This window comes from Argentina anserina, chromosome 7 (assembly GCF_933775445.1).
Source record: "Argentina anserina chromosome 7, drPotAnse1.1, whole genome shotgun sequence".
NCBI lineage: Eukaryota > Viridiplantae > Streptophyta > Magnoliopsida > Rosales > Rosaceae > Argentina > Argentina anserina.
In genome coordinates, this window is record NC_065878.1 from 2956495 (window position 1) to 2970337 (window position 13843).

General features: G+C 38.8%; 2 protein-coding genes across 2 annotated transcripts in view; one reads left to right on the plus strand and one right to left on the minus strand.

Annotated features, from left to right (window-relative positions):
- Nucleotides 1–13843, plus strand: part of LOC126802895 (flowering time control protein FY) — a 97585-nt gene that overhangs the window by 11460 nt on the left and 72282 nt on the right. The window lies entirely within an intron of this gene.
- Nucleotides 10367–11149, minus strand: LOC126802751 (putative disease resistance RPP13-like protein 1). The gene is made up of 2 exons (XM_050530432.1): nucleotides 10755–11149; nucleotides 10367–10628 (listed from the first exon to the last, which is right to left on the minus strand). The coding sequence occupies exons 1-2, from the start codon at nucleotides 11147–11149 to the stop codon at nucleotides 10367–10369; spliced, it is 657 nt and encodes a 218-aa protein (XP_050386389.1).

Sequence of the window (13843 nt, forward strand, 5' to 3'; positions counted from 1 at the left end):
ATCTCCAGATTCTAAGCTCCTTGAGAGAGGAGAGTTTGTACAAACATTGCGGCAGCTCTTTTAGGAGTGGACATTCTGAAACTTCCAAGTGCTTGAGGTGCAAGAGGTTTTGCCATCTAATATATTAGACAAAGTGATAATTTCACTTAGATTTGCAAGCTGCAACTCTTCAACAGTTGTCAAGTGCCGCAGAAACCCTTCAACTAGACATGTCAGAGTGGGAATCTGATTCAAACGCAAGTAGGTAACAGAGGCAAGCAGGGGTGGATCTAGCCTATTTTTGGGGTGACTCAAGCATCCCCAAGTTCAAGACAAGAAAAAAAAAACTAGGTTTTTAATATTTTAATTTTGAGATTCTTCTTAGCCAAGCATCTCTAAATAATCGATTCTACTAATTTGTTTGAGAAATTTTGATAACTAACCAAGTTTTGCTCATTGAATTGATTTTTGACCTTGTTTTGTAACATAATTGAGATATGACCGTCTTATAAGGTGAAAAATCAATTATACCCTTATAACTCCCTTTATCTGAAAATCAGAAAACTTTTGAGGAAACATCTAATCCTATGCAGTGTGCAGTAATATCACAAGCACAATACAAACTTGCTGGGCAGTGAGCATTAGTACTTCTCTTAAAATATACCACGGGGACAATTGAACAAGAGCGATAAACATATATTTCATATAGTATATGTCTGAATTAATTGCGGATTAAAATTTAAAAATAACCATTTTTCACCATATATAGTTTTGGAATAGAGAATTCTACATTCAAAAGTAAGTAATTCAAAACCAAATTTAGCTAGAACTGAATCGTATTCTACCTAATTTCAAAAGGCATCCTCCTCTTGAAGTTTGTTTTAGCCAAGTATTATCACTTGACCTACAACTCAATCATCTATATTTCAATTCATTCTAATAGCTTCTCCAACCCTGTTTCATGACTTGATTTCATAGTCCTTCGAGTCATCTGAGTTCTAATTGAACTGATGCTACATAAACATGGATCTGGAGACGTATACTCCCAATTCAAAGTCCACAGTGTTGATAGGTATTTCTTATATATATGATTGTGCTCCTCCACCATTTAAAATTACATGCCTTCTCTAAGGCTAAACTCCTTCATCTTCACTACGTACATATTCATTGAAAATCAAAATCTTCGATTTTTTTTTCTTTTATTTTCGGACTTCTTCCGCTGCAAAGATATATAACAAACTCACATCTTTGAGTATTTATGACTTTTTATCCTTGTTGAAGGTCATTTGTCAACTTTTTAAAAACATAGGACATTTATCAATTTAGACACCTAAATGTGGTCATTTTTCAAAATTTCTCAATTTGTTTCCCTTCTAAACTTTATTCTTCTTCCTCAATAGCATGTCCTCACCCAAGTATCTCTTCTTTTAGAATGCAAGCTAGGTTAATTATAGCTAGTATGTTGCTTACAATTGAATAAATGTATTTATGTTAGATTTTAACTATATACGCCGTTTTGTCTTATATATATGAGTTTTTTTTCAATGGTTAAAGGCGTCTATTAGACTAAAATGACAACTTTTGAGTCCAAACCAAAGCATTCAAAAAAAAAATACTTCATGGTTTCAATGAAATGTCTAATCTACAAGTTCAAATTTGAATTATATTCATTTCTTATCTTTTCGAAACTTTATTGATTAACCGCGATCTTTAATTCAGTTTCCATTGGTCATTTTTTAACTTTTCGAACCGATAATAAAATGCTCTTGTAAATGATTCTGGATTACAATGTGCTATTTGAATATTTAATTAGTTAGTTTATGTTATTTGTATATATGCATTAGAAGAGTAAGCCTCATTACATTCACTGACTATGAAGATCGATTTTGATTTCAATTAGTGAAATTCTTTCACGCCGTTGAGATTCTTCACTATCTTTTTACGGTTAAGTTCAAGCATCACCAATGATGCAATCTTGGATCCGCCACTGAAGGCAAGTCAAATTATACTTTGTAGTACCCCCTCATTGCAATCTTTAAGTTCCGACTCATGGATGAAAGGGAGCTTGGGCAGTTCTTCTAGTTCTTGACATCCATCTCGAGTACTTTCAGAGAAGGAAAGATGCTAGGCTTTCTCTTTAACTTGGGACATGTCCCTATACAAAGTTCCAGGAGGCAAGGGAATTATATGCCTTGTCCTAAGGCATTAACAGTATTCGTAAGGCATGGAAGAGCAATCAGTTCTTCACACCACTTGATTCTCATTTCTGTCAAGGCAGAAAAGTGTTGTGAAAATCTTCGAAGCTTTGGACAGTTCAGAATCTCAATCTTCTTTAGACGACAAAATTCTTCTGTCCCTCCAACCCCAGAAGATGACCAGTCCTCCCAGTTTATCATTCAGTTCAACTATAGAGTTTCCAATGATGGAAAAGGAAGGATTGGAGAGTAACGATTCCCATAAAACTCAGCACCTATTCTCTTGAGGCCATCCATCCCTTCAAGAATGAGATCTTTTAGTGAGGGTAGTTGCCCAAGTGCTGTTATCTCTATACACTTCCTGCAATCAGTAACTTTTAGAAGTATAATATTGGAGAACAATGGGGATGCAATCCAACTAGGAAATCTTGTGCCTCCATAATCCTTCACCGTGATTTATTTTATACTTTTATGAGGTTGCAGCATCTCAAGTACAACTGTACAACCATTTCAACTCTTTCATTTCTTGAAATGTCCACTTTGTCTCTCGATTCCAATGCAGAAGCCTCCATGGTTTCCTTGAAACTAGGAAATCTTGTAACACTATGTCCTCTGGTGCTGAGATCTTCTAGATTTCTGTGAATTTGTGGCATGTTATCAATTAGTGAACGATCATAAGTTTCACTCCATTGGAGCACCAAGTGCTCAAGTTCTTGCTTGCCCTTCAGATTAGCCTCCATTGCATCTACAAAGTTAACAACATTCTGCAACCCAGCAATGTGAAGTGAGCCTTTAAGTTGCAGCATGTCCTTCAAGTCTCTAATTCCCCGTCCTCTCTCTCTACTAACAATGAACTTTGACAAGGTTTGAAGATTATTTAATGTACACATTTGCGACAGCATCTCTTCTAGTCTGCTTCCATTGATATGAAGATAGCGTAGGCTTTTTAAGTTACCCATCCCTACTGGCAGCTTAGTGAGAGAGCGACATTCTGATATGAATGTCTGTAAGTTGCAAAGCATAGTCATTGAATCAGGCAGCCCTTCAATTGCAGTGCGAGAAAGGTTCAAATAGCGTAGGTGTTTTAAATTGCCAAGTGAATATGTCAGTTCAGTAATACGACATGCAGCGAAAGACAGCAGATCATTGGGGATTTTGTTGGACAAATAGCTGACTCCAATTGCATCTATTGAATCCAATGGAAGGAAGGTGCGTAAGCGCTCAAGTCTGCTGAAGGACTCAAACCTTGTTACCTCACGTTGACGACGAACATAGGAAGAATGACGAGCTTTCTCAAAAGCTTTGTGTTCATCACCATCCTCAATTTTTTTCCTCCAATCTGAAACAGAATTCTCCATAATCAAACTGTGCTAGTTCGTGCATAAGATTGTGCATTATATAACGTGATCTGTTGTGAATAGACTGCTGAAAGAATGATCTGGAAACTAGCTCATGAAAGTACTCATCACCCACAGCTTCCAACTTTTTATTTCCTTCAGGTTGCTGAAGAAAACCTTCTGCTAGAGGAAAACTATATTACACTTCCTTAATAATTCTATACACTCTGTTACACTATATATAATCAAGTAACTATACACTTTAACCCTCAATTCCCTCCGTGATTCACGCCAACACTCCCTCTCAAATTGGTGCATACATATCAACTATGCCCAACTTTCTAAGTAAATCATAAGAGGCCTTTTTCGACACTATTTTTATGAGTATATCGACAAGTTGCTCTTCTGTAGGAACAAAAGGAAAACTGATGATTTTTGTGTCTAGCTTCTCTTTTATAAAGAGACGATCAACTTCCACATATTTTGTACGATCATGTTACACAGGATTCTGGGAAATATCAATAGCTGCCTTGTTGTCACAGTACATCTGCATAGCACACTTAGGCTTAATTCCCAAATCTTGTAGCAAATTTCTAAGCCATAATAATTCGCACACTCCCTGAGTCATACCTCTGTATTCTGCTTCAGCACTAGATCGAGCTACCACTTTTTGTTTCTTACTCTTCCATGTAACAAGATTACCCCCAACAAAGGTAAAGTACCCTGATGTAGATCTCTGATCTGATATATTTCCAGCCCAGTCTGCATCTGTGAAGCCACAAACCTCAAGGATATTATTGTGATTAGAGAACATTACTCCTCTCCCAAGAGCTGACTTTAAGTACCTCAAAATCCTTACAACAACATCTATGTGGTCCACACTGGGATTATGCATGAACTGACTCACTACACTTATTGCATACGTAACATCTGGTCTGATATGTGATAAATAAATCAGACGTCCAACTAGCCTCTGATAACGAGGTTTTTCAGTAGGCACTTAATCTGGATATTCTGCTAACCGATGGTTCTGCTCAATAGGAGTATCAATGGGAGTGCAATCCAGCATATCAGTCTCTGTTAGTAGATCAATGATGTACTTCCTCTAACACAGATAGATACCATCGCTTCCCCGGGCTACCTCAATGCCCAAGAAGTACTTGAGTGTACCTAAGTCTTTCATCTCAAACTTGTGGCTAGTTGTTTCTGTAATATATCCACCTCAACAGTATCATTCCCAGTAACTACCATATCATCAACATATATAATTAGGGTTGTTACCTTCCCTTGTTGATGTCTGAGAAATAATGTGTGGTCTGAATTACTCTGTATGTAGCCAATTCTCCTCATGAATTGTGAGAATCTTCCAAACCAAGCACGAGGTGACTGTTTAAAACCATACAAAGATTTTCTCAATCTGCATACAAAGTTACTTGGGGAAGCAGCCGCATATCCCGGCGGAAGATCCATGTACACTTCTTCTATAAGTTCTCCATGAAGGAATGCATTCTTAACATCAAACTGTCTAAGTGGCCAGTTTAAGCTAGCAGCACAAGAGAGCAATACCTGAGTAGTGTTTATCTTTGCAACAAGTGCAAATGTCTCATCATAGTCTATGTCATATGTCTGGGTGAACCATTTTGCTACTGGGCGTGCTTTATACCGACTCACTGACCCATCTGGATTATGTTTCACTGTAAACACCCAACGACATCCCACAGTCTTCTTGCCATGTGGTGGAGATACAAGCTCCCAAGTATTGTTTTTTGGTAATGCTTCCATCTCTTCCTCCATTGCTTTCTTCCATTTTGGATCTCTCAATTCATCCTGCACTTTGTTAGGTACTAATACAGTAGATATTTGATTCACAAATGATTCATATGACTTAGACAATCTTTTGGTAGACATAAAATTTGCCACAAGATACTTAGCTTTAGCCTGAAGGGTAGATTCATATTTTTTTGTTGGCTGACCCCGAGTAGACCTATTTGGCAAGACATATTGTCTACTATTAGCCTTACTAGTATTAGTCCCAATAGAATGACTAACCTCATATGAATGATCTTATGTACCAGGAGAGCATTGGTCAGGTGGATAAACAGTAGTATGAGGGGCAGTTGTATTGTCATCTTCTGGTACCTGAATCTCTGGAGTGACTATACCGGAATCACCCGGTGGTGCCTGCATAACGGACACATTGGTAATCTCAATTGATCTTGTCACCATATCTACTGGCTTACTTGTCTCCCCCTCTCCATGATACAGTTCTTCAAAATATGAATTCTCCCCCCTGAAGAGCAGTATTAGAAGAGGGAAAATAACTCATATCCTCAAAGAAAATAACATCCATAGTGACATAGTACTTCCTGGTAGGCGGATGATAGCACCGGTACCCTTTCTGATGTCCGCCATACCCAACAAACACACATTTAACGGCCCGCGCATCCAACTTAGATCGCTGGTGTTTTGGAAGATGGACAAAAGCAACACAACCGAAAACACGGGCATGAAGATTATGAAAAGAGAGTAAGGAGACATGAGATGCAAGCACCTCATATGGAACTTTTCCTTGAAGAACACGAGAGAGAAGACGATTAATGAGGTGGGCAGAAGTTATGACAGCATCACCCCAAAGGTATTTGGGCATATGTGCACTAAAAAGAATACAGCGAGCCATGTCAAGTAAATGACAATTTTTTCTTTCAGAAAATCCATTCTGCTCAGGTGTATAATGACACGTTGTTTGATGAACAATTCTGTGTGTGTTAAGGAACTCCTAAGTCCTGAAAGACATGATTCACATATCCCCCCCCCATTATCAGAACGAAGAACTCTAACTGTGGCATTATATTGTGTTTGGACAGTGGTATAGAAGGCTTGAAAAGCGGAAAACACCTCATATTTAGTTTTGAGGAGAACAATCCATGAAATACGAGTGCAATCATCAATAAATGACACATATACCACATAATACCGCATCAAACATCAGAATAAATGAATTCGAAAGGAAGAATATGTTTATTAGAAGTACTAGGGGAATAAGTAGATCGATGACTCTTACCCAAAACACATGTCTCACAACGTAAAAGTGACTCATCCACACTAATAAACAAAGTAGGCATAGATTGTTTTCATAACACTAAAAGATGGATGCCCTAAGCAATGATGACATAACCAAACTTCACTTAGCTTGTTAGAAGTGGAGATTAAAGCGGTCCGAGATTGTGCCCCTGGTTTCTCCCCCGCATATGTCTGATCCAGATGAAACAACCGGCCCCTCAGATACCCCTGATCAATTAACTCCCCAGTGAGAAGATCCTAAAATATCACATACATAGGAAAAAATGTCACATAGCACTTAGCATCAGCGTTCAATTGGGGAACATATATCAAATGATGAGATAAAACAAGTACATAGAGCACATTGTGAAGCTCTATTGTGGGAGTAATACGAACTGACCATTTCCCTAATACGGGGAATGCCTCACTATTAGCATTAGTAACATAGGGTACTTGTGGAGGAGACAATACGGTAAAATAAGATTTATCATAAGTCATATGATCAGACGCACCAGAATCAATAATCCATGTATCAAAACCAACAAAGGGGGAAATATTTAAAGCCATACCAATTTTTCCACGACCAGCTATGGATGCGGTAGGTATTGCTCTGCCTGCTGTATGATGATCCTATCCAACCACACCATAGATATCGGGTTCCTGGACGAATTGAATAGTTGCTTTCACCTTGGAACGATAATTAGGCCGTTTAGGCCGAAGGTGTAGATACAGCTTCCAACAAGTCACACGAGCATGGTTAGTATCATGACAATAAAAGCAAGGAAGGCGGGGCTGATTCCCGAAGCCTGGTGGCGGTCCTCGCTGATGAAGTGAAGCTGGAGTTGCTTGCGGAAGATGTGGTGCTGGTGAGCTAGCACGAACAGTAAGGCTAGAAACTTCAACTTGTGTCTGATGAAGACTCTCATGTTGAGATTCATCCTTACGGATATATGTGAAAGCTGTAATTAGGCTAGGAGGTTCGGTCTTTTTGAGCAATTCCCCTGTTGCACTATTATGCTTTGCATCAAAACCTTTTAGGAAATGGTGAACTCGCTCAAGTTCCTTTTCTTTTTGGTACCAAACAATATCCTCCTGATTCTTGATCAGGCAAGGACGTTTCACATCAATCTCAGCCCAAATATTCTTTAGTTTGGTGAAATCTTGCGCCACCGGCTGCCCATCCTGTTGCATCGTCAATGCTGTACACATTAACTCATGAACCTATATGAAATCAGAGTCATTAGTATATAAGCTTTCCAATGTCTTCCATATTGCCTGCGCAATGCCACATGCCTCCACCAGAACAACTATCTCTTCATTCATAGCTTTCCACAAGACTGACATTACAAGACCATCATCGTCGTCTCACTTAGTGTAGGCAACAATATCATCGGCACTAGGAGCTTTAGTGACTCCGGTTACATGCCATATTTTGTGCATGCCACGAAGATGAGCTGCCATAATTCGCTTCCATTTACAGAAATTGGTCTCATTGAGTTTGGTTCCCCCAAATGAACCACTGTCATAACCCTTAACAGATACTTCAAATGTCGGAACATCATTGATCTGAGAACTCTCAATACCGTCGCCAGAACCCATTGAAAAAATAATTGACAAATCATGAATGATACAGCGGAAACACAAAAAAAAAACAGATATGGACATGTCTTGGGTGCACATGCACTGTCGGTGAACCTGCACTGACAACCAAGACAACCAAATCGGGTCTGGGTCGGGTCGGGTCAAATCTGGGTCGGGTCGAAGCTGGGTTGGTCTGAGTCGGATCCGGTCCGGGTCGAATTTGAAGCTTGAATTTCGGGTCGGGTGGAGCCGGAAAAAAAACGGGTCTTGGAGTCACGAGCTCCACCGAGAGTGGCAACGCATCGTTGCTCATGTGGTCGCTGGACGGGAACTCGCCGACATGGGTGTGGTCGCTGGACGGGAGCACGCCGACGCCGACTGCAACTTCAGCCCCAAGGACGGGAGACGCGCGGGTGTGGTCGCTAGACGGGAGCTCGCCGATGCCGACTGCAACTTCCGGTCAGACTGCAGACGAAGACTTTGTTCAAGTTTCCGAGGAGCAAAAGCGTATCGGATAGAGAGCTGAGGATTCCGATTAGCCCCTTCAACCAAGCTGAGAAGAAAAGTTCAACACCTCCGCGACAGGAAAACTCAGCCTGCTTGGGAAAGAAGCTGTGCAACAGCGAGAGACAGCTCAAAAGATTTCCCTCAATGCACTGAGAGATGCTTCGGCTACTGAGGCCTTAGTCCGATCACTCAAGACGTTTTCAAACTTGTGCAAAGAAGCTAAAGCAAGCTAGCTGGTGGCGCAGCTTGCTTTGATCAATTTCTCGAATTCCATCAGCAAGTTATCCAAGCAGTGGCAGAAATGGTCTCTATTCAAGCAGCTACTTCAGCTGCTCAAACACTGAATGCCAAGCAGCAGAGAGACAAAGAAGACGATGAAGGCAGCCCAAGCAGCGAGTCAACAACACACTGGTCTGCCAAAAAAAAAAAAGAAGAGTAACCCAGAAAAAACAGAGCCTAGTTTTCTTGCTCTGATACCAAGAGGAAAACTATATTACACTTCCTTAATAATTATATACACTCTATTACACTATATATAATCAAGTAACTATACACTTTAACCCTTAATTCCCTCCGTGATTCACGTCAACACTGCCATCCATAACAAAACAAGTGACTCCTTGTCCCGTTCAAACTCTCTTTGGGAAAATGGAACGATATGCAAAACATGGCTTTAGATGAGCAGGAAGGTGATGATAGCTCAAGCTTAAAATTTGAAGAATGTTACTTTCATTATCTGGTAGATCCCATATTGGCCCAGTAAGACTCCAAATCTTTTCACTGCCAAGGGCAAACCAGCACACCTTCTCACAATCTCCTCGCCAATGGCCTGAAATCTAACATTCATGATTCTGCTCTCCAATGCTTGACTCATGAACAATAACCAACGATCTTCAAATGATAAACCACTCAAATGGTACGCTGGTACAGTCCCCAGGCTCGGGGCAACCTCACTATTCTGGGTTGTGACTATTATCTTACTTCCACCTTTCCCTACTTTCAAATGCATCAACAAGAGATCCCAATCATTATTTCTTTTATTTCAAATATTATCTAAAACAAGCAAGAACCTCTTCCCAACCAATTTTTTTTTCAAACAAACTTGGAGCAAATTTAAGTCATCAAGATATGTTAAACAACGATAAACGTGGCCCGTAAAGCAACTGTACGTATATTGTCTCAACTTAGCCGCCTTACATGTGTTGGGTTTTAATCACAAAAAGCTTCGGTACAATTGAATATTATTCACCCACTTATACGCTCTATTTTTATTTATCACTTTTAGATGTGGGATCTCTCTCCAACACACCCCCTCACGTGCAACCTAATTTTTAGGTCTGCACGTGAACATGTTAATATCCCACACACTTGGAAGAAATAAACCAAAGTCAAGTAACCAACGACACTTGGTGACAATCCACTCAGAAACTCTCCGATGACATGATAATGGAACCCAACTCGAGCCTATGACTAAGTGGCACCCAACAAGGGCCCACAATGGATGGGAAGCGCGACTGGAGAGGGACCCACTCTGATACCATGTTAAACAACGACAAACGTGGTCTATAGACCAACTATACCAATATTATCTCAACTTAACCACCTCACATGTATCTGGTTTTAATCACAAAAGGTGTTGGTACAATTGTGTATTATCCACCTACTTATAAACTTTATTTTATTTGTCATTTTATAGATGTGAGATCTCTACTCTCCAACAAGATCGACCTTTCCTAAATGGAGTGAGCCAAGCTTTGTTTTTGTCACCGTCACTGCATTAAACTGACTAGATACAAATATCCAAACTTTTAAATCAAAATGCTTGTCCACTATGTTATCATAATAAACCAATTGAGCAAGAGTTGTTTTTCCAATACCACCCATGCCCACTATAGGAACTACATCAACTTTACTACTCGTTGTTTCATCCTGTACAAGAAGTTGAATTATTTTCTCTTTATCATAACTCCTGCCACAAACACACGATTCATCCACCAACGTAGTTGTTGGTGATCGAAGCCTTAAGCCAAACAACCTCCCTCCAACATTGTCTTTCAAGCCTAGAACATTTTTATATTTGGCGATTTACTCTAACCTCTCATTTATCTTCATCACTTTGGATTCTACCCCTCTACTAGATGGACTGCGAGGGGTGGAAATAGGGTTCCAGTTCCATACCTTATTCGTGCTGGTATGATGTTCAGCTTCCATCTTAAATGCCAAAGCTTCAGTAGCCAGTTCATCGAGTATATCCTCTGCATCATATGGGGCATCCTTAGTCATGTGTAGCCACTTCCTCACTGCAGTGTTGTAAAACTGCTTCTCCTCAGCATCACTGAGCAACATAGTAACCGTTAGCAAGGTGATCTTCAACTTCTCCGGCAAATCATCATATTTCCTGCCACACAGTAGGTCTAGAAATTCATTGGAAGCCAATCTATCAAACAAAACTTGAAGAAAGGCAGATAGAAAAGCCTCTCCAAGAGCCATGGATTGTATTATCTAGAGTTGAAAAGTAAAGAGAGAATGCAAAACGCTTAGAGCATTGCACTGAATTAATGGTGCAGAATTAGCGTTTTCACTGATGCTTCTAATCAAAAGTACCAGTCAATACATGATGGCATGGCTTCTACCTTCCAGTTAACAGTCTATAACACTAATAGTTTTTATCTAGATGTTCAATCATTGAAAGATGGTTGGACTTGAGCTGCCCATTTTAGCCTACTTTTATCATCCTTTCCTCCATCACTATTGTTATTAATCATTGAAACTTGAAAAAGCTCAAAATAATTTAGAGAAAAATTCACTAACCGTCTTTGAACTCTTGTAACATAGTCAGTTTGATCTATGACCTTTAAAATTGATCAAAATGATCCCTCAACTCCTGCTTTGCTATCAACTAGATCAATTCAACCAAATTCCATCATTATTTTGTTAATTTCATGGCGTGGATCATGCATGGGCTTCTATAAAATGGGCAAATGACGCATGTAACCCTCAGTCTCGATCGAAATCAATTCCCGCCAAATTTAGAGTTGACAAAACGATTTTAGGATTGAGAAAATGAGGACCCGATTATGAAAGATATTGAGTGGAAGCAAGTTTAAGCCTTCATTTTCAGTAATATGTATCATTTGCCCCTTTTGTATGGCCCATGCATGATCCACGTTATGAAATTAACGATACAGTGACGGAATTTAGTTGGATTGATCTAGTTGATAGCAAAACAAGAGTTGAGGAATCATTTTGATCAATTTTAAAGATTATGAATCAAATTGACCATGTCACAATAATTCAGGTACCGTTGGTAAATTTTTCTCAATAATTTATACTCTAGTGTATCCACACACAACCCATAAGTAGAACACGTACCACAGATACAGGAAAAATTGCTACAAATACTTTGGGTGAAGAATAGCGAAGTGTTGACCACAAAGTATAGAACAGGAGAATGACGAGTAAACAAATTAAAAAGAAAAGTCCAATACAAGTGAAAACAATCCGGTAATAAATTAACCGAGCAACGTACTTTCAGATATGACATACGCCAGATGTGTAGAGAATGATCTTAGCAGGGTACTAATTAACATCATACTGCGATACAAGATTAGAGAATAATAATAAAAGAATTTAACATAGTGAACAAACACATAAGGTATGATATATCATAGTATATGCATATACAGTACTTGTTCATAACAGCATGCAGGTACTAACAACTCTTATTTCATCTATTCATTCAAATAATTCACAGTACAATGAATGGCTTTGTGGAGAAGGTGAGCTTAAATGGATGTTTTTCAATCCACAAGAGCTTCCAATTTGTTTGGTGTCTCACCTCCAGACTATTCTCATAAAAGGATTCAAGGGAAGTAGCTGATTTTTTGTTCAACAATGGTGAAGTTTTAAGTGCTATGAGCATTTACATGAAGAGTAACAGTCCTGTTCTGTACACAACTGAGTTAAACTAAGGGGATTCAAGGGAAAGCGTCATGAGAACAGTGATGTTTTGAATGTGATGGCTATTTATACAGGCGATCGATCTTGAGTGTACAAAGTAGGAGTCGGTTGAAGAATTTGGTATGTTTCAAGGGGGTTCAAAGGCTTGTAAAGTAACAAAAGGCTTAATTGGTGAAGTTCTATTCGTTGAATTCCTGACATGCGATATTAGTTTCCAACAAGTATTACAATTTTTAGACTTGATTAGATTGATTGTTCAACTGGGGCATGTCAAAGTACCTTGATGGTCTTGGTTTCTCAATCATTACACACAAGTCTCACGACTCAACTGTATTTCTCCAGTTGTTTCCTTTAATTCTAAGTGTACTCTGATTGCCTTAACATTGACTAGCTTTTACGTTGCGAGTCTTGTCTGTTACCAGCATTAGTTGGGTAGAAATCATCTTGATCCCACTTGAACAAGTAATCAGCAATACTAGTTCATGACACTTTTGTTGAATATAAAAAAAAATAGAGATGTAGATCAACCAATCCCAATCCCTGAATGTAAAGTGTTTTCTAGAGAATGCAGCATATATTGTTACGACATGAAACCCTGCATTTAGCTTCATTCAAGTTAGAAAATGAAACAAGCACCAGAAATTGGATCTTTTTTTTAAGGCGATCATTTAATTAAGAACCAGTACAACTTTCTTTCATTTTCCAAATTTACATGAAACGGTTCATAAAGCAATCTACATCCCCTGAAAATGAACCAGTGTCATTTGATCTCTGCCCAAAGTATAAATGGACTATCTCTTTCATAAAATTCCTAGTAAACTTAATTTATATGAGCTGATTTGTGTCATTGAAGCACATAGATTTTCTTCAACTGTTGATGTAGAGCTGTCCTCTCCAAGATTTAAGCACGCACACTTTGACAATATCTCCTATAAATATCCAGAATAACAATATAAAACGGATGATCATACGTTCTGTGAAGTTTGACATCATTTATATATGCATTGAATGAAAAAGAGAGTATGTGTAGCTGACCAGTAATGAAAATGCTAAATGTGAATAAGAGTAGTGAAACAAACTGAACTCCTTTCTTGTGTCTACTACCATATGAAAATTATGAGGATGAAGGTATCTCATCATGGAAACTGAAAGAATCTGATTGGTATGAAAGGGATAAAGGTACTACCACTTTTTTTTAAAACCATTAGGTCTGACATGTTTCTT

Excerpts from the sequence above, each read along its gene's own strand:
- LOC126802751 (XM_050530432.1), bottom strand. The coding sequence starts at position 11,149 with ATGGCTCTTGGAGAGGCTTTTCTATCTGCCTTTCTTCAAGTTTTGTTT. Across the intron at positions 10,629-10,754 it reads GTGATGAAGATAAATGAGAG|GAGTTATGATAAAGAGAAAA; the intron begins GTTAGAGTAAAT and ends TGTTTGTGGCAG.